General features: G+C 31.5%; 2 protein-coding genes across 2 annotated transcripts in view; one reads left to right on the top strand and one right to left on the bottom strand.

Moving 5' to 3' along the window:
• LOC119608503 (dynein heavy chain 5, axonemal-like) overlaps window positions 1–11,694 on the bottom strand; it is a gene marked incomplete at its 3' end in the record, with an annotated part of 62,496 nt that extends 50,802 nt beyond the window's left edge. The window contains 5 exon segments of the mRNA XM_037962950.1: window positions 2,713–3,349; window positions 3,570–3,723; window positions 7,366–7,525; window positions 7,598–7,735; window positions 11,590–11,694. Coding sequence (XP_037818878.1) covers window positions 2,713–3,349; window positions 3,570–3,723; window positions 7,366–7,525; window positions 7,598–7,735; window positions 11,590–11,694 — 1,194 coding nt within the window.
• A 6,013-nt stretch (window positions 11,695–17,707) lies between these two features.
• Window positions 17,708–24,810, top strand: LOC119608506. Its single transcript, XM_037962954.1, has 7 exons — window positions 17,708–17,808; window positions 17,918–17,941; window positions 22,745–22,855; window positions 23,845–24,096; window positions 24,158–24,306; window positions 24,370–24,576; window positions 24,649–24,810. Exons 2-7 carry the CDS (start codon window positions 17,929–17,931, stop codon window positions 24,787–24,789), a joined length of 873 nt encoding a protein of 290 aa, XP_037818882.1. The 5' UTR covers window positions 17,708–17,808; window positions 17,918–17,928; the 3' UTR covers window positions 24,790–24,810.
• Window positions 24,811–24,856: the final 46 nt, after the last annotated feature.

Here is a 24,856-nt window from a genome sequence, read left to right as displayed (position 1 = left end):
TTTGATTAAGATTAAGATTATTAAAAATTTTAATAATCTAATATTTTCCCACATATGTATACGAAAATTTGTATGTAATTCATATGGGAGGTGCGAAGTTTCCATGGAAAGTCTGCCGGGTTTTTTTAAATATTCACATGAATGTCAAAGCCCTTCATGTAAAATTTGAAGAATGTAGTTCTATTAGTTTCCCAGATAAACGAATTTTTGTCTCTAATTCATATGGGAGGTGCCGCTGCTCTCACCGGTAGTTAGTTAGTTAGTTAGTTAGTTAGTTAGTTAGTTAGTAGTTAGTAGTTAGTAGTTAGTTAGTTAGTTAGTTAGTAGTTTAGGTAGTTAGTTAGTTAGTTAGTTAGTAGTAGTAGTTAGTTAGTAGTCTTAGTTAGTTAGTAGTTAGTTAGTTAGTTAGTTAGTTAGTTAGTTAGTTAGTTAGTTAGTTAGTAGTAGTTAGTTAGTAGTTAGTAGTTAGTAGTTCGTTAGTTAGTTAGTAGTTAGTTGTTAGTTAGTTAGTTAGTGTTAGTTAGTAGTTAGTAGTTAGTTAGTTAGTTAGTTAGTTAGTTAGTTAGTTAGTTAGTTAGTAGTTAGTTAGTTAGTTAGTTAGTAGTTAGTTAGTTAGTTAGTTAGTTAGTTAGTTAGTTAGTTAGTTAGTTAGTTAGTTAGTTAGTTAGTTAGTTAGTTAGTAGTTAGTTAGTTAGTTAGTTAGGTTAGTTAGTTTGTTAGTTAGTTAGTTAGTTAGTTAGTTAGTTAGTTAGTTAGTTAGTTAGTTAGTTAGTTAGTTAGTTAGTTAGTTAGTTAGTTAGTTAGTTAGTTAGTTAGTTAGTTAGTTAGTTAGTTAGTTAGTTAGTTAGTTAGTTAGTTAGTTAGTAGTTAGTTAGTTAGTTAGTTAGTTAGTTAGTTAGTTAGTTAGTTAGTTAGTTAGTTAGTTAGTTAGTTAGTTAGTTAGTTAGTTAGTTAGTTAGTTAGTTAGTTAGTTAGTAGTTAGTTAGTTAGTTAGTTAGTTAGTTAGTTAGTTAGTTAGTTAGTTAGTTAGTTAGTTAGTTAGTTAGTTAGTTAGTTAGTAGTTAGTTAGTTAGTTAGTTAGTTAGTTAGTTAGTTAGTTAGTTAGTTAGTTAGTTAGTTAGTTAGTTAGTTAGTTAGTTAGTTAGTTAGTTAGTTAGTTAGTTAGTTAGTTAGTTAGTTAGTTAGTTAGTTAGTTAGTTAGTTAGTTAGTTAGTTAGTTAGTTAGTTAGTTAGTTAGTTAGTTAGTTAGTTAGTTAGTTAGTTAGTTAGTTAGTAGTTAGTTAGTTAGTTAGTTAGTTAGTTAGTTAGTTAGTTAGTAGTTAGTTAGTTAGTTAGTTAGTTAGTTAGTTAGTTAGTTAGTTAGTTAGTTAGTTAGTTAGTTAGTTAGTTAGTTAGTTAGTTAGTTAGTTAGTTAGTTAGTTAGTAGTTAGTTAGTTAGTTAGTTAGTTAGTTAGTTAGTTAGTTAGTTAGTAGTTAGTTAGTTAGTAGTTAGTAGTTAGTTAGTTAGTTAGTTAGTTAGTTAGTTAGTTAGTTAGTTAGTTAGTTAGTTAGTTAGTAGTTAGTTAGTTAGTTAGTTAGTTAGTTAGTTAGTTAGTTAGTTAGTTAGTTAGTTAGTTAGTTAGTTAGTTAGTTAGTTAGTTAGTTAGTTAGTTAGTTAGTTAGTTAGTTAGTTAGTTAGTTAGTTAGTTAGTTAGTTAGTTAGTTAGTTAGTTAGTTAGTTAGTTAGTTAGTTAGTTAGTTAGTTAGTTAGTTAGTTAGTTAGTTAGTTAGTTAGTTAGTTAGTTAGTTAGTTAGTTAGTTAGTTAGTTAGTTAGTTAGTTAGTTAGTTAGTTAGTTAGTTAGTTAGTTAGTTAGTTAGTTAGTTAGTTAGTTAGTTAGTTAGTTAGTTAGTTAGTTAGTTAGTTAGTTAGTTAGTTAGTTAGTTAGTTAGTTAGTTAGTTAGTTAGTTAGTTAGTTAGTTAGTTAGTTAGTTAGTTAGTTAGTTAGTTAGTTAGTTAGTTAGTTAGTTAGTTAGTTAGTAGTTAGTTAGTTAGTTAGTAGTTAGTTAGTTAGTTAGTTAGTTAGTTAGTTAGTTAGTTAGTTAGTTAGTTAGTTAGTTAGTTAGTTAGTTAGTTAGTTAGTTAGTTAGTTAGTTAGTTAGTTAGTTAGTTAGTTAGTTAGTTAGTTAGTTAGTTAGTTAGTTAGTTAGTTAGTTAGTTAGTTAGTTAGTTAGTTAGTTAGTTAGTTAGTTAGTTAGTTAGTTAGTTAGTTAGTTAGTTAGTTAGTTAGTTAGTTAGTTAGTTAGTTAGTTAGTTAGTTAGTTAGTTAGTTAGTTAGTTAGTTAGTTAGTTAATTAGTTAGTTAAAAAACTTAAACTTTCGAAACTACTATACAATATTTATCACGCTGGTAAATCGTATTTTGAAGTCTACATGTAGTTGAAGTCTTTTATGTATTTGTTTCTCGAATGCTCGATCAATTGCATGAAAAATTGTCTTGGAACTAAAGCTTCTTCAACGGCAATTTTTCGAATAAACATTTTTTTTATGAATTCATATTTTTATCGTGGCAATTTAGGGGGACTAGAGTGTCTGTAATTGTCAAACTTAAAGATTATTAAGTAGTTTTAGTATGAAATTTCCATTCATTGAGAGCATATAATCGAGTCTGAATTAAAACTATTCAATACTACCATTGATCCTAATTATATCAAATACATCCCTATACACTTACCGGATCATCCAAATACAACGAATGACAACAATGTTCCATGGCCTGAATAAATTTCGAATTATCCCTGGCCTCATTGTAGCAGAAAGTTATTTTACGATCAGTTTCCTTCCAATCACGCATCACTTTCGAATTAGCCAAATACAAACAATGCAAAGTAAACTGAACATCTTTCTCTTGTAAGTGAGCTAAAAGTTGTGAGAATTGTGCGCCACGTTTCTTCCAATACTCCAACTCATCCTGAGGTCCACTGTGATCATTTTCCTTGCGTAATTGTTCACTTTCACCCAATATCTTCATAATGCCCTTAATCCAATTGGTTACGCGCTCTTCGAGTTGATTACAAAATTCTTGATTTTTTGATAGGTCTTTGACCTCTTCGATTTGATCGATTTTCTCAAACATATCACAGCCATCATTAAAGACATTATAATGATCACAAACTTGTTCACACACACGTAAAGCACTGCAAAATGAACGTAATCCTGGCAAAAGTTGGCCCTTAATAAGGCCGCAACTAATGTCTTCTTCATCGCCTTCAAGGCTGGGAAAAGCCAAGGCCTGCATGAAAACATATTCAACAATACGTTCAATCGAAGTAACCAGACCAATATTTTTGGCATCAATAATGCCACAGAATCTAAAAGAAATATTTAAATTTGTTTAAGTTTAACTTTTAAACCTTCGACATAACAACAATAACAAAAAAATCATTTAAAATTAAATTCTCAAAAAGGTTTGTTTAACAATTTGTTAATCGATGTTTTGTCTTGCTCAATATTTATCTTAATAAATTTTAAAAGGGAAATATTTATTTTTATAAACAAGTATTTATTATCCTTTTTCTACGTTCAACTTACAAATCCTTTTGAAAACCCTCCTCAGGCAATTGTTTGGTTACATTTATGCGAAATATATAGATACAAATGCCGGTAAAAGCACATGTCCAGCCATCAGTTAGAAATAATTTTTTCTGCTTTACGAGTGCCGAACCACCTGGTGATGTACCACCACCTCCAGGACATCAACAAAAAAAGAATAAAATGATATGTGTTATAAAAATTATGGTTAGAATATGAATTCATGCATGCATTGATATGAATTCACAAATGGAAAATAAATATTAGTAGAACCTAAAATTTTTTTTAACAATTCGCATTCATTCATAAATAAAAAATTAGTTTTTGTTATAATTTAAAATGTGGATAAAAGGATAAATTTTTGAGATATCAAATAAATATGTACATATATCCAAAAATGTTTTGTTCCTTCGTTTAGGACGAATGTTATTGTATCCTTTAGAAGATATATAATTTGGATCAGACATAGAAAACTTTTAACAAAAATAGTTTAGGCTTTAAATATTTAACAGATTTACCGACTAGACTATAAACTAAACTATATGCTTGACTATAGACTACACTGTAGTCTGTAGACTGTAGTCTAAACTGTAGTCTAGACAAGACTATAGACTTGACTATAAGCTAGACTATCCTATAAACTAGACTATATACTAGTCTACAGATCATAGACTAGGTTATTTATTAGACTACAGACTAGACTATAGACTAGACTATAAACTAGACTATAGACTAGACTATAGACTAGACTATAGATTAGACTGTAGACTAGACTATAGACTATAGACTAGATTATATACTAGACTATATACTAGTCTACAGATCATAGACTAGGTTATTGATTAGACTACAGACTCGACTATAGACTAGACTATAAACTAGACTATAGACTAGACTATAGACTAGACTATAGACTAGGCTGTAGACTAGACTATAGACTAGACTATAGACTAGACTATATACTAGACTATGGACTAGACTATACACTAGATTATAAACTAGGCTATAGACCACACTATAGACTAGACTATAAACTAGACTATAGACTAGACTATAGACTAGACTATAGACTAGACTATAGACTAGAGTATAGACTAAACTATAGACTAGAGTATAGACTAGACTATAGACTATACTATAAACTAGACTATATACTAGTCTACAGATCATAGACTAGGTTATTGATTAGACTACAGACTAGACTATAGACTAGACTATAAACTAGACTATAGACTAGACTATAGACTAGACTGTAGACTAGACTATATACTAGACTATGGACTAGACTATACACTAGATTATAAACTAGGCTATAGACTACACTATAGACTATACTATAGACTAGACTATAGACTAGACTATAGACTAGACTATAGACTAGACTATAGACTAGACTATAGACTAGACTATAGACTAGACTATAGACTAGACTATAGACTAGACTATAGACTAGACTATAGACTAGACTATAGACTAGACTATAGACTATACTATAAACTAGACTATATACTAGTCTACAGATCATAGACTAGGTTATTGATTAGACTACAGACTAGACTATAGACTAGACTATAAACTAGACTATAGACTAGACTATAGACTAGACTGTAGACTAGACTATATACTAGACTATGGACTAGACTATACACTAGATTATAAACTAGGCTATAGACTACACTATAGACTATACTATAGACTAGACTATAGACTAGACTATAGACTAGACTATAGACTAGACTATAGACTAGACTATAGACTAGACTATAGACTAGACTATAGACTAGACTATAGACTAGACTATAGACTAGACTATAGACTAGACTATAGACTAGACTATAGACTAGACTATAGACTAGACTATAGACTAGACTATAGACTAGACTATAGACTAGACTATAGACTAGACTATAGACTAGACTATAGACTAGACTATAGACTAGACTATAGACTAGACTATAGACTAGACTATAGATTAGACTGTAGACTAGACTATAGACTAGATTATATACTAGACTATATACTAGTCTACAGATCATAGACTAGGTTATTGATTAGACTACAGACTCGACTATAGACTAGACTATAAACTAGACTATAGACTAGACTATAGACTAGACTATAGACTAGGCTGTAGACTAGACTATAGACTAGACTATAGACTAGACTATATACTAGACTATGGACTAGACTATACACTAGATTATAAACTAGGCTATAGACCACACTATAGACTAGACTATAAACTAGACTATAGACTAGACTATAGACTAGACTATAGACTAGACTATAGACTAGAGTATAGACTAAACTATAGACTAGAGTATAGACTAGACTATAGACTATACTATAAACTAGACTATATACTAGTCTACAGATCATAGACTAGGTTATTGATTAGACTACAGACTAGACTATAGACTAGACTATAAACTAGACTATAGACTAGACTATAGACTAGACTGTAGACTAGACTATATACTAGACTATGGACTAGACTATACACTAGATTATAAACTAGGCTATAGACTACACTATAGACTATACTATAGACTAGACTATAGACTAGACTATAGACTAGACTATAGACTAGACTATAGACTAGACTATAGACTAGACTATAGACTAGACTATAGACTAGACTATAGACTAGACTATAGACTAGACTATAGACTAGACTATAGACTATACTATAAACTAGACTATATACTAGTCTACAGATCATAGACTAGGTTATTGATTAGACTACAGACTAGACTATAGACTAGACTATAAACTAGACTATAGACTAGACTATAGACTAGACTGTAGACTAGACTATATACTAGACTATGGACTAGACTATACACTAGATTATAAACTAGGCTATAGACTACACTATAGACTATACTATAGACTAGACTATAGACTAGACTATAGACTAGACTATAGACTAGACTATAGACTAGACTATAGACTAGACTATAGACTAGACTATAGACTAGACTATAGACTAGACTATAGACTAGACTATAGACTAGACTATAGACTAGACTATAGACTAGACTATAGACTAGACTATAGACTAGACTATAGACTAGACTATAGACTAGACTATAGACTAGACTATAGACTAGACTATAGACTAGACTATAGACTAGACTATAGACTAGACTATAGACTAGACTATAGACTAGACTATAGACTAGACTATAGACTAGACTATAGACTAGACTATAGACTAGACTATAGACTAGACTATAGACTAGACTATAGACTAGACTATAGACTAGACTATAGACTAGACTATAGACTAGACTATAGACTAGACTATAGACTAGACTATAGACTAGACTATAGACTAGACTATAGACTAGACTATAGACTAGACTATAGACTAGACTATAGACTAGACTATAGACTAGACTATAGACTAGACTATAGACTAGACTATAGACTAGACTATAGACTAGACTATAGACTAGACTATAGACTAGACTATAGACTAGACTATAGACTAGACTATAGACTAGACTATAGACTAGACTATAGACTAGACTATAGACTAGACTATAGACTAGACTATAGACTAGACTATAGACTAGACTATAGACTAGACTATAGACTAGACTATAGACTAGACTATAGACTAGACTATAGACTAGACTATAGACTAGACTATAGACTAGACGGTATTTTTTCGATATGAAAAAGTATCGAAAGAAGTACTAAATACTGAATTTTCCATCTATGATTTGGATCATACCATTCTGTAGGTATATTATAAAATTCTTCAAATTATGAAATCTACGTCTCTTACCTTGAGGCGTTTTTGAACTACTCGATGCCATAGCCGAACGTGATGTACTAGGCTTATTAGGATCCATAACAGGTTGCGGTTCCGGTTCATCGACTTCTTGATAAAACCATAATAGTTTATTTTTCATATTAGGTAAAAATAACTGATTGATTTCATCCAGCTTAAGAAAAGTATATGGATTACCTTAAAACAAATCGCACGAAATATATAATCCATATTATTTAATACTAACCATATCACCCTCAAATATATAATCCATTAACTGATGACGCGGTAATTGCGTAGCATCTATTAATAATTGAAAAGTGAATTCCAAACGGGGATCCATTTCCCCACGCCTTGCCTTACGTTCACATTCTTCACGTCTCCGCTGTGCTTCGTCAGCGTCGGTGGCCATTTTATTTTAATAATGGTTTGTTTTCGTAGTCCCAGACCAATAGTGGTTCAGAAAAAATCAATATATTGTGTTTAAGGCAAAAAATATGTTTTTTTTTTTTTTTTGTTTTGGAAGTGCACATTGTAAAAAACGAGGCGGAAAGATGTCGTTTCAAAAATAATGGCAAGTACCAAAAAACAAAATCAAAGAGGACAAAAATTTTAAAAAAGTTTTGCTTGTGTTGAGTATAAAAGTTTTAAAAAAAACTTTTACAAAATTCAAAAAGTTTATAAAAAAAATTGTTTATATTAAATATATGTATAAAAAATATATTATTTAATTATAAATTCATACTTAATTGTTAATAATTTATTAAAAATATTAATTGAAGTGTTATTAAATTCAAAAATTGTGCAAAAGAGTAAAATTTTGCTTTTTCAAAAATTAGTTAAAATAAAATACTTTTTTTCAAGTCAGTTTTAATTTCTTAATGAGTGAATGGAAAAACCTTTTATAGATCATGTAATAACGTATACATTATCTACTTCATTACCAACATATCTAGAGACTTTAAAAATGTCTAAAAACATAATTTGAAGAGGATTGTTAAACTCTATGATAAAGTGTATTGGAATTTTAATTCCAATTGGAGTGGCGATTTCAAAGATTTTAGTTTTTTCGTCACAGCACTCAGTTATCCTCCCTCTGCTTAATTCCTCTCTCATTTCTTAATCTTGTAAAAAGATTAGTCGCTAAAAGCTCTCCTAGGGTGCCACGACACGTAACGGTTATAACTCCTAGTTTAATCCATGAACACCGTTACTGCATGGATTGCCCGTGCATTGATAATCCCCATACTCAAACAACTCAATGGCTAAACCACACACTCATTATCAACATTCCGCCGGAATCCAAATCGACTAGGATGTTGGCCCTTATTCTACATTTCAATTCGCAGAATTCACATTTTCAATTTGAATTCTGCATTTCGATTCTACTCTCCGCCACATAAACAACAACTTACAAAATCGTAGGTACGATCGTAACGCAGAATACACACATCCGTAAAGCATTGAAACGAAATGGAATTGGAATTTTTCTTACGATTCAGTTTTTTGTTGGAATACCTTTTTTCGATCTTTGCATAATTGAATGCGTAAACGTAATCGATATGCAGAATAGGGGTGGTTATTAAATGGGCAATCAACACTTTTGACCTGGTCCTATAACTAGACCAATGGAAAGGAAAATGGAAGCTATAACCGTTATCCAAGTATCCCCCAACACGCATACACCAAGGGTAAATCGGTTGAAACCTAGTTGAACATACTTATCTAGAATTCGGAGATTACACTATAGTGACCATTCTGAACATAGAATGTGCATATAAGAATGTAAAATCTGATATCATTCTATCAGATCTACAAGAACTTAAAATAGATGCTTCAACAATAATGTTCAGAAAAGACCTTCTTAAATATCGGATTATAAATTCCAACATGGGTACAGAAATGATCCAAAGAAAGACAAACAGGCTCAACACAAGCAGGTATTCTCTCTCCACTTCTGTGGAATGTTGCCATAAACTGTTTATATCCTCCCAACACGCATATACCAAAGGTAAATCGTTTGAGATTGCATTTCATTACCTAGTTGGCCATATCTAGAATTAAAATATTACACGATAGTGACCATTCTGAACGCAGAAGTTGAAATACAGAAATGATCCAATGAAAGGTAAACAGAGGCACACCACAAGGAAGTATTCCCTCTCTACTTCTGTGGAATGTTGCCATAAACTGTTTGCTCAAAACACAGGATTCCTTGAGATATAAACAAATAAAGGCAATAGGCCTTTGCAGACGACGTTGCACAATATCACAAAGACGGGAAAATGCACTCAAAATACTTAGTCGATGAAGCATCAAAAGTAGTTTGGTTGTAAATCCAAGCAAAATCCACTCTTTTACACAACTTCGTGTGAACACGAAGTTGTTCTCCCACTTTCGGACTGTGCAAAATACCTAGGCGTTATTTGCGATAGTAAACTATTATTGAAACCTAACGTCATGGCAAATGTACATCTGCAAGAAAGCTATACCCAGTAAAAATAAAACGAAGTACTTCCAAAAGAATAACATTCATCACCACTTCAAAAGTAGCCCTAAGTGAATTTGTTTTACCTTCTGAGGAAGTGATGTTTAAAGATTTCCGAAGAAGCGAAAATAATTATATTTTTTCAATGCTATGATGAGAAAAAATTTTATTTCTGGGCTTTTGTATTAAGGGTTTATATTATTTAAGTCAAATTATGTAGTTGTATTCAATAATACTACAATTTCACTTCCGAATAACTTCCAAAGTCATTCTTGAGAATGACTTTAGAAGTAGTAAATTTGGAATAAAATATGGCAAGTCTGTGTTAAAATCATCACTTCTTCAGGTCTTTTTCAGTACTTAGATGGAGTAAATTCTACTTCTTTTTCGCTTCTTTAGAAGTTCTGTTTTTTTTATTTTTTATTTTTTTTTTTTTTTGATGGGATAAAAGCAAAATGGTGGAAAACCCCGAACTTGGATTTTGAAGCGCTTAGTGCTGGTCCACATACGGAAACTTTAGTTGCGAAACTTTTTCCTTATTCTCTTTTAAAGTTTCCTTAATGTCTACACATAGAATCTTTTGTTTCAGAAACTACGTGTTAATCGCATTGATTTGTTTTTGTACGAATGAGAAGAATAACAAAACAAGTTTCCGAGTACGAGAGACTCCGTACCGCGAAAAAGATAAATGATATTTCGTTATCTCTCACACAAAATCAAAAGTTTCTCAAAAAAAGTTTCCTGATGTAGACGGGCACTTATCAAGTCAATTATGTTTATGGAGGTATTGCAAACTCCTTGTCAAAGTTCTGAGGAGAATGTCAATCCTAATACGGATCACTGGGGACAATTTCAAGGAAATCCCTATTTACGTTAAAATTTTATTTTTTTCCTTTTCTGAAAAATTTAAATTTTGAAATATACTTTTGTAGTTATAACTATGGCCAATAAAAACGGAACGACAAAATCAGTATACCGCTAATTTTTTGGCCATAAATATTATTTAAATTAATTAATTATTTTAATTATTGGTTAGTTAGACATATTCTAAATACTTCATACTTCTTAAAATTAAGGTAAATAAGTTCAAAAATATTTTAAAAACAGGTATTTGCACAATAGGCCAAATGTTTAGTTTATGTTAGTTTATTAAAAAGAAATTGCCGCCAATTCAAAAATTTAGGCATGTGCAGAGCGTTACATACAAAAAGTGACAAAAATATTATAAAAAATTAAAAACTAATTATGAGGATATCTGCAATGATAAACAAAATATAAAGAAAAATTTTCTTTAGAGAAACTATAATTTTGTAAGGATTTACAACAAAAAAATTGTTTGCATGTCAATTTGGTAATTTGAACAGTAGAAAACCCAATAGGAAAGAATTTGAATAATTTCCTAACGATATTAAGACATAAAATATTTGTTTAATATATAATGCATTAGTTTTACCATTTGAGTATTAAAATGTACTGAATTTTAATAGACCAATGGAACTTTTTTAGAATACACAACATTTGCCATACACCAAATAATTTCTGGCAAAATATTTCCAACTGGGTCTTAAAAAAAATTCAATATCGATTAAACACTTTATTTTTTCACTTATTTATATGGCAACCACTGAAAAAAGATTAAGATTATATAATTCTGTACAATTTTAGAAATTTGTTAAAAAAATACATAAAATAACTAAAATTTTAATAAAACAATAATTTAAACATTTTGTTAATTCCATTTCTCGTTTCACCTGTAGTATATCGCCCTCTTCTTCCTCCTCTTCGGAACTAGTATCGCCACGTATTTGGGCAGCATGTTGTGCAAAATGTGCTCTGGTATTTTTGTGCACAAACATCCTTCCTGTGTAGGTGTAATTTCACGCAATATTTTTTTTCAAAATTCAAAAATTCTTCACTTTAAATTATTAATTAATAAGTTTTGCAAACAAATTATTTAATTTTTACTATTATTTTAATTATTTTCACAGAGAGCAGTAGTTTCTGCTGCAATCTGTAAACTTTGGAAAATTTGTTCTGAGAAAAATATTGATTTAATATCTAAATGTAACTCTTAGTAACCGGTTGTTAGGAGACCTAGCTGTAAAATGTTTTTATTGATTTAACATGACCTGTTGCTGTTTGGTATCAACAAGTTTAATATGCGATACCTGTTGGAGTTAAAATTTCAGTTGTCAATATTTATAATATATGGATAGATATTGTATTTATTTGTTGATAAACCTGTTGCCTTGAGTTTAATAAACTTTGACCTAGAGAACAATTTTCAAGTGGATAGTTTTTGTATTTATTTGTTTAAAAACCTGTTGCTTGAGTTCAATGAGCTTTGACCTAGAGGTAAAATTTCGAATGCTATTTACATAGAAACCAGTTGTTAGGTAGTCCATTAAAGGATTTACATATACTGTGTATGCCAGAATAAAGATTACTTTCTGAGTTATTAAAACAATGTTTATCTGTTGCTGAATATAAAATCGTTTCCACCTGTTGTGTTGATCGGTTGTTAGGAGAGTCACGTTTAGAAATTGTTTAAAAATGCGAAATATGCTCTTCAGTGAGGAATCAATTATGGGCCAAGCTCTACAGTATCATTTCTTGATTGAAATCCTTTACGTAGAGTATATATAAAGTCATTTCCTGAAGGAGGCTAATATGGACCGATGTTCGCCGCACTAAACTGTATAATTTCCTGATGTATAATACTTACTTCTATTTAAGCAATATTCTAGGGGGTAACTTTTAATGGTGCTAGAAGAAATCGTGGACCGATATTACCCATTTTCCCTACCAATATGTTGATATTCAATAAGGAAATCGTATTATCAGTTTTTTTCCAATTAGAGCATAGTTGACCAACTATATATTCTTAAGTTTTTGTTGAATTTTCTTTTATTTAAACAATTTAAATGATTTATTAACAATATTTATCGATCATTACAAATTTTCTTTGGATTTTCAAATTAAGTGTGTTCTGCATCGGTTGAAATAAAGAGAGTTTTTCGTACAATTTACTTTTCAAAGAACCAGTTTTATATGCTACAGATACCCTGTGATGCCAACAAAATTTGAAACAAGTCGAGACCAAATACATTACTGATCACTTACATCACATATTTATCTCAAAAACCTATGATAGAGAAATTGGATTAAATTAGGATAGAGATTCGGATTTAGAGATATTTAATCCTTTAGAAATGTATACATTGGTATAAAAATGTGTTGGCCCGTTTAATATATAGGACTCTTTTGGTCCCACCAAATATATATTATGAATATTTGACTTTGGGTAGTTTTTCAAACTCTTTTTACTGTCTTTGGCGATCGCCCCCCCGGGCATGTTTCCTTGATGTTCAGACCGCATCTTGGTGTATTGCAATCCGGGGGTAGATAGGTGCTACCAATACCTGTAGTCTTCCGGGACTATAAATTGGTGTTGACGATTTACTGCCTGGCCTAGTCCTTGCATAAATTGAAAAGAGGTCTAACCAGAGCACCACATAATCTGGTACTACGGGTGGCCAGTTGCCCACAGGACTTGTCCTGGCTGGTCAGTTGGTTGAGGTTCCTTCGGGATCCACGTAGTGGCTGTGGTTTAAACCTAAATCGCAGGAAGGGGGTGCTTGGTTAAAAGACTGATACACGGTGAAATATAAATTTTCAAGATACATTTCTGTTATCGTTCCTAGATGCAAGGAGCGGTACAAATTACAGAGCATGACTGTGGATTAATAAAATGTTGGAATTGAGCTGATAATGCGAAGAATTGGTAAACGAAGATGAACGATGTTTCTGATGTCTACTTTGAATTCTATAAAGAGAATGGAGTGATTGATGGATTTGACGGATGTGTGATAAATGGGTACAGATGTAAGATGAACGATGAATGATGAATGAGAGTTAGACTACGGTCTATCTAGCCAATGGAGTGCGAAGTCGTCACTGCCCTTTCTTTAATTTTGAAGCGATTTTCCAACATGGTTGAGTGTATGCTCAACTTATCACAGTGGGTGTCTGTGACCACTGAAATAAAGTCTTGTCAATTAATATAATCTGTGTTTTTCGGACTACCAATTACGTCCCCTAGGTGCTGTTGCCGAATCAACAGAGCCTTAGTAGTGTGGTTGGGCGACATTATGTCGGGGTAGATTGAGCTTGCTCATGATACCTGTATTTCCTCAACGTGACTACTTTGGCAAGAGATTAGATAGCTCGAGTACTTGAGCAAAGTGCTTGTACATGGACCGGCATATCCATGTACGAAAATTGCGACCTGCGTGTAACAAACACAGTGGGGCAGTGGTGAGTTGTTTACTTGATACTCACCCAGTGGTTGAAAAAGTACCACCGTGGGGTAGGGCTACATAGCCAGGTACTCACGTAAAGCACTTCGACATCTTGTCTTTGGCGATCTTTGTATCACCACGTCTGAACTGCATAAACCATAAGCTTCGAATTGCATATTTTTAAGTTACACCCAATACACATAATTGTGTCCATTAAAGTGTTTTCAAAATATGGCTTATCCAAAATATAGTTCAAATCAGGCAGGGAAAATCCAGTACATTAGTACTTTTTTCAGTTCGAAAAATACATCGGTACCCCACCACAATATTTCCGGTATTTTTTCTTATTTATAAACTTTTGATAAGTAATCCAGTAGTCTATTGTCTAGTCTAGAGTATAGTCTAGTCAATAGTCAAGTCTATAGTAAAGTTTATACACCAGTATTTAGTTGAGTCTATAGTCTAGTTTGTAATCTATATATATAAAAATGAATGTGTGTTTGTTTGTATGTTTGAACGTTATAGACTACAAAACTGCTGAACCGATTTTCTTGAAATTTTCACAGCGTATTCCTGTATGTCTGGAATAGGTAATAGGCTACTTTTTTTTTGAAATTTCAAGTGGGCGAAAATATTAAATCCGTATATTTGAGATAAATTAACAATTAGAGTCCTCAAATTTTGTCGGAGCCACTTTAGTGTCAATATGATTATTTAGGACAAAAAGTGGGCGGACTAGCATTAGGGGGCGTGGCACCTCCCATATAAATTAAAAACAAAAATTCGTTTATCTTAGAAACAATTACAGTTAGAATCCTAAAATTTTGCACAAATAACTTTAACATCCATGTTAACATTTTGGGAAATAAATTGGCGGACTACCCATGAGGGGAGCGGCACCTCCCATATTAATATTAATTAAATGCAAAAATTCGTTTATCTGGGAAACTAATAGAACAAAATTCTTCAACTTTTGCACTAAGAACTTAAATATTCGTCTGAACATTTTGGATGAAAAAGATCGGATTCCATCTGGGGGGGGGGGGGGGGTGCTTGAAGCCCCCATATGAATTAAATAGAAAAATTCGTATATCTGAGAAACTATTAGAGCTAGAATCTTCAAATTTTACTTGAAAAACTTTGACATTCATCTGAACAATTAGAGTATAACGGGCGGACTTTCAATGGGGGACTTGGTACCTCCCATATTAATTAAATACAAAATTTCGTTTATCTGGGCAACTAATAGAACTAGATTCTTCAAATTTTTCAGAAATTACTCAATAATCATCTGAATATTTTGGAGGAAAAAGATCGGACTTTCATTTGGGGAGCTTGAAGCCCCCACATGAATGAAATAGAAAAATTGTATATCTGAGAAACTATTAGAGCTAGAATCTTAAAATTTTACATAAAAAACTCTGACATTCATCTGAACATTTAGAGAATAACGGGCGAGCTTTCAATTGGGGGCTTGGCACCACATAAATGAATTAAATACAAAACTTCGTATATCTTGGAAACTATTATATTATTAAATTTTTTCATAGATAGATAGAAATTGGCGAACTTTCAGTAATTTGCTTGGCATCTCTAATATGTAACATATTGTAAATCTAGGGAACTCTTGCAGTTAGAATCTTCAAAATCGTTAAGTGGGTTTTTATTTATACTGCTTTTAGGGTAGCAAAGCACACTGGGTAAAGCTAGTATATTATATATATTATAGTATATAGTCTAGTCTATAGTCTAGTCTATATTCTAGTCTATAGTCTAGTCTATAGTCTAGTCTAGTCTATAGTCTAGTCTATAGTCTAGTCTATAGTCTAGTCTATAGTCTAGTCTATAGTCTAGTCTATAGTCTAGTCTATAGTCTAGTCTATAGTCTAGTCTATAGTCTAGTCTATAGTCTAGTCTATAGTCTAGTCTATAGTCTAGTCTATAGTCTAGTCTATAGTCTAGTCTATAGTCTAGTCTATAGTCTAGTCTATAGTCTAGTCTATAGTCTAGTCTATAATCTAGTCTATAATCTAGTCTATAGTCTAGTCTATAGTCTAGTCTATAGTCTAGTCTATAGTCTAGTCTATAGTCTAGTCTATCTAGTCTATAGGTCTATAGTCTAGTCTATAGTCTAGTCTATAGTCCTAGTCTATAGTCTAGTCTATAGTCTAGTCTATAGTCTAGTCTATAGTCTAGTCTATAGTCTAGTCTATAGTCTAGTCTATAGTCTAGTCTAAGTCTAGTCTATAGTCTAGTCTATAGTCTAGTCTATAGTCTAGTCTATAGTCTAGTCTATAGTCTAGTCTATAGTCTAGTCTATAGTCTAGTCTATAGTCTAGTCTATAGTCTAGTCTATAGTCTAGTCTATAGTCTAGTCTATAGTCTAGTCTATAGTCTAGTCTATAGTCTAGTCTATAGTCTAGTCTATAGTTAGTCTAGTCTAGTCTATGTCTAGTCTATAGTCTAGTCTATAGTCTAGTCTATAGTCTAGTCTATAGTCTAGTCTATAGTCTAGTCTATAGTCTAGTCTATAGTCTAGTCTATAGTCTAGTCTATAGTCTAGTCTATACTAGTCTAGTCTAGTCTAGTCTATAGTCTAGTCTATAGTCTAGTCTATAGTCTAGTCTATAGTCTAGTCTATGGTCTAGTCTATAGTCTAGTCTATAGTCTAGTCTATAGTCTAGTCCATAGTCTAGTCTATAGTCTAGTATATAGTCTAGTCCATAGTCTAGTATAGTCTAGTCTATAGTCTAGTCTATAGTCTAGGCTATAGTCTAGTCTAAAGTCTAGTCTACGGTAAAGCCTATAGTCCAGTCTATAGTTTAATCTATGGTCCAGTCTAAAGTCTAATATATAGTCTAGTCTATGGTAAAGTCTATAGTCCAGTCTATAGTTTAATCTATGGTCCAGTCTAAAGTCTAATATATAGTCTAGTCTATGGTAAAGTTTATAGTCCAGTCTATAGTTCAATCCGTCTATAGTCTTATATATCGTCTATTCTATAGCCGTTTTCTGCAATTCTTTAAGTATGTTTCTACAACTACCATTATACTAAGAAATTTCATTATGAATGACTTATCACCTGTCATATACTTCAAAATGATCTAGTTACAGTTAAAATTCTATCAACAAATACAGCGAATAAAAGAATATTTATTATTCTTTTTTTATTTAAGTTGATATGGTGAAAAACGAAAAACACTAACAAATTCATACACATACATTTAACTTACAAAAACAAATAAACTATAAATAGTTAAAATGTATATTTTAATCAGATAGTTTAGTATACAACTATATTTTTTATGACACCTTTAGAAGTGATATTATTTGTTCGTTTTACCTTTTTTACTTACTTGTGTTATTTCTACCACTTCATTTCATTTAAAACGAACAAAAATAAATAAACTTATAAAGAAAACAACACTAAGGTGGGTAATAAGTATGAAGATAAAGTGTTACGTACTTTTATGATCAACTTGATATTCATTCTTATTATTATTTTTAAAAATTTTACTATACACAAATACTTGTACATTTGCTACGACTATACTTAATCTAACAGAGTGTGATAATAACAATTTACTCGTACTTTCCCAAACGACAAATAGCCAGCACAGTTTGTCATCCATACATCCAATCACACGATTTAATGGAAACTTAAAATCAGTAAGTTAAGAGTGTGTAAAGTGAACAGTGTAGTTAATTAAGAGTTAAATATAACGGATACTTGAATTTTAAATAATATTTTTTTAATAATTTTTTTATATATAAATAGGTGCGAATAAAATGCATGAAACAGGTGAGTTGAACTGCAATTTTGTGAATCATCGACTATATCCGTTTGAAAAATTCATATACACACATACCCCCCTCTACCACCAGTGGTCGTAGAGGTCATATATAAATTTGTCATTCAGTGTATAACACCTAGAGTCGATATACATATCTCCGTCTATCAGTCCGTCTAAAATACGCTAACGTTAAAACTAAGTTAACGGAATCAGTTAAATTCATTCAAAATATTCATTATTGTCCAAAGCAGTTTGATAGTGAATTTGTATTTTACACATACATAAGTACTTCACAGCAGGTATGGCAAATTTACATTTTAAAATATTATTAACTTAACAAAATAAATACTTTTTGGTTTCAAAGTACTAAAGTAGACTATAGACTAGACTATAGACTAGACTATAGATTATAGACTAGACTATAGACTATAGACTAGACTATAGACTAGACTATAGACTAGACTATAGACTAGACTATAGACTAGACTATAGACTAGACTATAGACTAGACTATAGACTAGACTATAGACTAGACTATAGACTAGACTATAGACTAGACTATAGACTAGACTATAGGCTAGACTATAGACTAGACTATAGACTAGAATATAGACTAGAATATAGACTAGACTATACTATAGACTAGACTAGACTATAGACTAGACTATAGACTAGACTATAGACTAGACTATAGACTAGACTATAGACTAGACTATAGACTAGACTATAGACTAGACTATAGACTAGACTATAGACTAGACTATAGACTATAGACTAGACTATAGACTAGACTATAGACTAGACTATAGACTAGACTATAGACTAGACTATAGACTAGACTATAGACTAGACTATAGACTAGACTATAGACTAGACTATAGACTAGACTATAGACTAGACTATAGACTAGACTATAGACTAGACTAGACTAGACTATAGACTAGACTATAGACTAGACTATAGACTAGACTATAGACTAGACTATAGACTAGACTATAGACTAGACTATAGACTAGACTATAGACTAGACTATAGACTAGACTATAGACTAGACTATAGACTAGAATAGACTAGACTATAGACTAGACTATAGACTAGACTATAGACTAGACTATAGACTATAGACTAGACTATAGACTAGACTATAGACTAGACTATAGACTAGACTATAGACTAGACTATAGACTAGACTATAGACTATAGACTATACTATAGACTAGACTATAGACTAGACTATAGACTAGACTATAGACTAGACTATAGACTAGACTATAGACTAGACTATAGACTAGACTAGACTAGACTAGACTAGACTATAGACTAGACTATAGACTAGACTATAGACTAGACTATAGACTAGACTATAGACTAGACTATAGACTAGACTATAGACTAGACTATAGACTAGACTATAGACTAGACTATAGACTAGACTATAGACTAGACTATAGACTAGACTATAGACTAGACTATAGACTAGACTATAGACTAGACTATAGACTAGACTATAGACTAGACTATAGACTAGACTATAGACTAGACTATAGACTAGACTATAGACTAGACTATAGACTAGACTATAGACTAGACTATAGACTAGACTATAGACTAGACTATAGACTAGACTATAGACTAGACTATAGACTAGACTATAGACTAGACTATAGACTAGACTATAGACTAGACTATAGACTAGGCTATAGACTAGACTATAGACTAGGCTATAGACTAGACTATAGACTAGACTATAGACTAGATTATAGACTAGACTATAGACTAGACTATAGACTAGACTATAGACTAGACTATAGACTAGACTATAGGCTAGACTATAGACTAGACTATAGGCTAGACTATAGACTAGATTATAGACTAGACTATAGACTAGACTATAGACTAGACTATAGACTAGACTATAGACTAGACTATAGGCTAGACTATAGACTAGACTATAGGCTAGACTATAGACTAGACTATAGACTAGAGTATAGGCTAGACTATAGACTAGACTATAGACTAGAGTATAGGCTAGACTATAGACTAGACTATAGACTAGAGTATAGGCTAGACTATAGGCTAGACTATAGACTAGACTACAGACTAGAATATGGACTAGTCGATGGAATAGTGGTCTATTGACTACTATTTGGATTATTTATCAAAAGTTTATAAATAAAAAAATACCGAAAATGAAATGCCGAGAAGCCAGTTATGCTAGAAGGAAAAATATACCAACTTAAACGAATGCAAAAAAGTTCGTCCTTGGGACAAAAGTAACAAAAGTTATACGAAAAGATATGAACTGGTTCATTTAAGCTTAAACCACTGATTATTTATATTGAACTAATTCATGAATCACCAAAGTTTAATATAGATTTATCTCAAAATTTTATAAAATATTTATTTTTATAAAATAATCTATCACTCAAATCTATTCTTATCGTGCTACGGTAGTCAACATTCTAAATGTTATATTTTTCTTGTATTTTTTCACGATGCTATGTTAACAACAACCGAAATTTTTACTGACAGCTCTGATGCATTTATATCTATTAATTTGACATGTGTAAATGATAAGGTAGTCAGACATGTTTTCAAAAGTTCAGTTTATTTAAAAATGCAAAGACAAAAAAACAGTTGAGGTATGTATATTCGGCTATACCCGCCATCATGTATCGTAATTTAAACAACAATTTCGGAATAAGCTCGATTTTGAGGACTAGAATTTTCGCCTTCAACTTTAAACATCTGAAATTGTCATAACAAGATCTTGTTGCAACATTCAGCGATTAAATGGCAGATACTGGCGTTTCAAACTGTAGAATGATTTTACTTAAGTTTAAGTTATTGTATGTTCTAACATCCGGGTATCTACTCCTAAATGTATTGACATATTTATAATATAGTCCCAAACACGAAATCGTGTTTTATTTATGTGTTTCTAAAATAAATTTTGTGAGTCAAACTTTATAACTATTGGCGTCGTTTGAGGTTGATACTAATTTACAATTTAATTAATGTATTAATATACACAAAAAAGTAAGAAAATATTGTCAAGTCAGATGATACCCTACAGCGATATAAATTAATTTTAGAAAGTAGTTATAAAGAGGGAAATGGGGAAAATTAAGATTATTCTAAGATACCATTTCCCAAGATTTGTTACCTCAAATCAATATTTTGTGAGCTGGATCAAAGGATAAGAAGATCCTTTTTTGAGGTAACATCATAAATCTAATAAATGCGTTAATCTATATATATAAAAATGAATGTGTGTTTGTTTGTATGTTTGAACGTTATAGACTATAAAACTGCTGAACCGATTCTTGAAATTTTCACAGAGTATTCCTGTATGTCTGGAATAGGTAATAGGCTACTTTTTATTTTGAAATTTCAAGTGGGCGAGGTGCCACGCCCATATTAGAAAATATTAAATCCGTATATTAGAGATAATATAACAGTTAGAGTCCTCAAATTTTGTCAGAGGCACTTTAGTGTCAATATGATTATTTAGGACAAAAAGTAGGCGGACTAGCATTAGGGGGCGTGGCACCACCCATATAAATTAAAAACAAAAATTCGTTTATCTTAGAAACAATTACAGTTAGAATCTTAGAATTTTTCACGAATAACTTTAACATCCATATTAACATTTTGGGGAATAAATTGGCGGACTACCCATGAGGGGAGCGACACCTCCCATATTAATTAAATGCAAAAATTCGTTTATCTGGGAAACTAATTGAACTAAATTCTTCAACTTTTGCACTAAGAACTTAAATATTCGTCTAAACATTTTGGATGAAAAAGATCGGACTTCCATCTGGGGGGGCTTGGAGCCCCCATATGAATTAAATAGAAAAATTCGTATATCTGAGAAACTATTAGAGCTAGAATCTTCAAATTTTACTTGAAGAACTTTGACATTCATCTGAACAATTAGAGTATAACGGGCGGACTTTCAATGGTACCTCCCATATTAATTAAATACAAAATTTCGTTTATCTGGGAAACTAATAGAACTAGATTCTTCAAATTTTGCAGAAATTACTTCAATAATCATCTGAATATTTTGGAGGAAAAAGATCGGACTTTCATCTGGGGAGCTTGAAGCCCCCACATGAATGAAATAGAATAATTGTATATCTGGAAACTACTACAGCTAGAATCTTAAAATTTTACATAAAAAACTCTGACATTCATGTGAACATTTAGAGAATAACGGGCGAGCTTTCAATTGGGGGCTTGACACTACATAAATGAATTAAATACAAAATTTCGTATATCTTGGAAACTATTATATTATTAAAATTTTTCATAGATAGATAGAAATTGGCGAACTTTCAGTAATTTGCTTGGCATCTCTAATATGTAACATATTGTAAATCTAGAGAACTATTGCAGTTAGAATCTTCAAAATCGTTAATTGGGTTTTTTATTTATACTGCTTTTAGGGTAGCAAAGCACACTGGGTAAAGCTAGTGATTATTATAAATTCCGAAATAATCGCTTTGTAATGATTTAAATCCATATATAAAGCCACCTTTCGAAGATGGGTATTTAAGATTCGGAGTAAACGAATAAAATACTTGTACTTGTTATTTATATTTTTGATAATAAATTATAAATAGTCTTGTGTAAACTATTTATTTTAAATTCTAACTTACCTACTACTTATCTCACTTGATTTAATTAAATTTTATAATACCTTTATAAAATGTTTGATAAGTGTTTACAATGCTATCTATAGTTGTTATCATATAACAGTCTTATTATCATTTGAATTACTTATACGTTAAACATTCTTACAGTTAAATCGAGATCAACAACACCTCATTGCGAATATGGAAAAACGGCTGTTACGGAAACGCTTCAACTACTACAGAAATGGAATTTATTGGAATTACAAAATAAATTTAAAGGTAATGATCATTTAAGTTAAGAGAAACGAAATTGTGATATTTTCTTAAAAATGCAAAATTCTGCGCCTACAGTCCCATAATTTTGGATGTATATCGAATGAATATACATCTATCTGATTTCAACAAAAAACAAGTAAGAAAGTATAGTCGGGCGTGGCCGACCATATGATACCCTACACCAGTTATGAATATTAAATGTGATTTATTTTTCATAATAAAGCATTTATCTTCAATATTCCCTTGTTCCGATATATTTAAGCAATTTATGGATGAAAAATTAATTTTCTGAAATAGGCTTTATATGGGGACTAGGGGTAAATATGGACTAAGCCCGATAAAATTTTGTGAATATATTTATATTTACATAATATTTTATTTTGCTGAATTTCATCGGGATATTTGCGTTTATAAGTTAATTTTGGACATTCAAGTGTTTTCTGAAGGGGACTTTATATAGGACCTAGGGTCAAATGGGGCCCGATCTTTATGAAATTTGTCAGGGTCATCAGGACTTCTATAAAACTTAGTTGTGCCGCATTTTATCGATATACCTATATATTTAACATAATTATGAGCTCAGAAGCCCTTTTCGGGGGGTTCTGTTCTATGGGGGCTAGGTGAAATAATGGACCAATTTTAACCATTTTCAATAGGCTTCGTCCTTGGGTCAAAAAAAGCGTGCATGCCAAATTTCATCCAATTATCTTGAAAATTGCGACCTGTACCTTGCGCACAAGGTTTACATGGACAGCCAGCCAGACGGACGGACGGACGGACGGACACAGCTTAATCGACTCAGAAACCGATTCTAAGCCGATTGGTATACTTTAAGGTGGGTATAGGACGAATAATTTTGTATGTTACAAACATCAGCACAAACCCAATATACCCTCCCCACTAAAGTGGTGTAGGGTATAAATAGACACACATACGAGCATTGCTAAATCAGTTTCGATAACTATATTGATTCTCTCATTGCTTTCCTTCAGAACACGAAGTCACATTACGTTCCCTAATCTATCTCACCGATGAAGAAATTTCTGAACTCATACCAAAAATTGGCATACGAACCATATTTCGGGCCATGTTAAAAGAATGGAGACAAACGTACGATGCTATAGCATATCCCAGAGCATCCACAGCATCAATAGGGGATGTGGATAGTGATTCATATTTAGATCAAATAGAGTTAAAAACAGAATGTAATTCCGAAGATTTTGATATGCAAAATTTTTCAACAGGTAAATATTAAACTCATTAATCTTTTAAGGGGAAAATACATGATAAAAAATTTCATTACAGAAGAAAATGATTTTCAACTAGAGACCATGAAAGAATCACAGGAAAATGAACAAAAATTAGATAACAACAACAATGAAACGCTAGTTCCACCAGATCCTGTAACGGCCAGAAAACTAAGAAATCAATTCAGCTATAAAGGAGAGCCATTTGTATGATATTTTTATACAAAAATTTCAAAACTATGAGAATACTCAGGTCATGTTTAATTTCAGAATGTTTTCGATATACTTAACAGCTGTTCAGATGGTCAAACTGTTATGGAATTTTATAAAATTCATAATTTTTTAGATATTAAAAATCGTAAACGTGTTGTCAATCTATTAATACGTAATGTGGTGGAGCGTAAAGTTGAAAAATATACAGCAATATTTCACGATATGACGCGACAACTGTTAGAATTATTTCCATCCGAAAAATATGTAAGTATTTTGAGTTTTTGGGTATGATCTATAAATGTTATTTTAACTCAAGTGTATTTTTATTTTTCTTAGGAAACCTATTTTGTGCCGCATAATGGACCCAACTCAGCACGTGGTGCTTTATACTATAGATACTCAAATTACACCCGACAATTGCGTAAAGAAGGCTTATTGGCCTATAAAAAGCATAAACCAAAAGTTTATACAAAATAAACATATTAAAGAAATAATTAATTGTTGGTTTATTTTTAGTTAATTCCTAGATCAAAGTAACTATTCT

The sequence above is a fragment of the Lucilia sericata genome, unplaced genomic scaffold (genome assembly GCF_015586225.1).
Source record: "Lucilia sericata isolate MDLA Ls3-8-SP2 unplaced genomic scaffold, ASM1558622v1 Contig000843F_arrow, whole genome shotgun sequence".
NCBI classification, from domain to species: Eukaryota; Metazoa; Arthropoda; class Insecta; order Diptera; family Calliphoridae; genus Lucilia; species Lucilia sericata.
Note: the sequence above shows the minus strand (reverse complement) of the source record. Positions and strands in the feature narration are given on the sequence as shown.

Bases quoted from the DNA above. Each gene is read 5' to 3' on its own strand.
- LOC119608506 (XM_037962954.1), top strand. The intron at 24,097-24,157 runs GTAAATATTAAA...ATTTCATTACAG, and splicing joins TATGCAAAATTTTTCAACAG to AAGAAAATGATTTTCAACTA. The intron at 24,577-24,648 runs GTAAGTATTTTG...TATTTTTCTTAG, and splicing joins TATTTCCATCCGAAAAATAT to GAAACCTATTTTGTGCCGCA.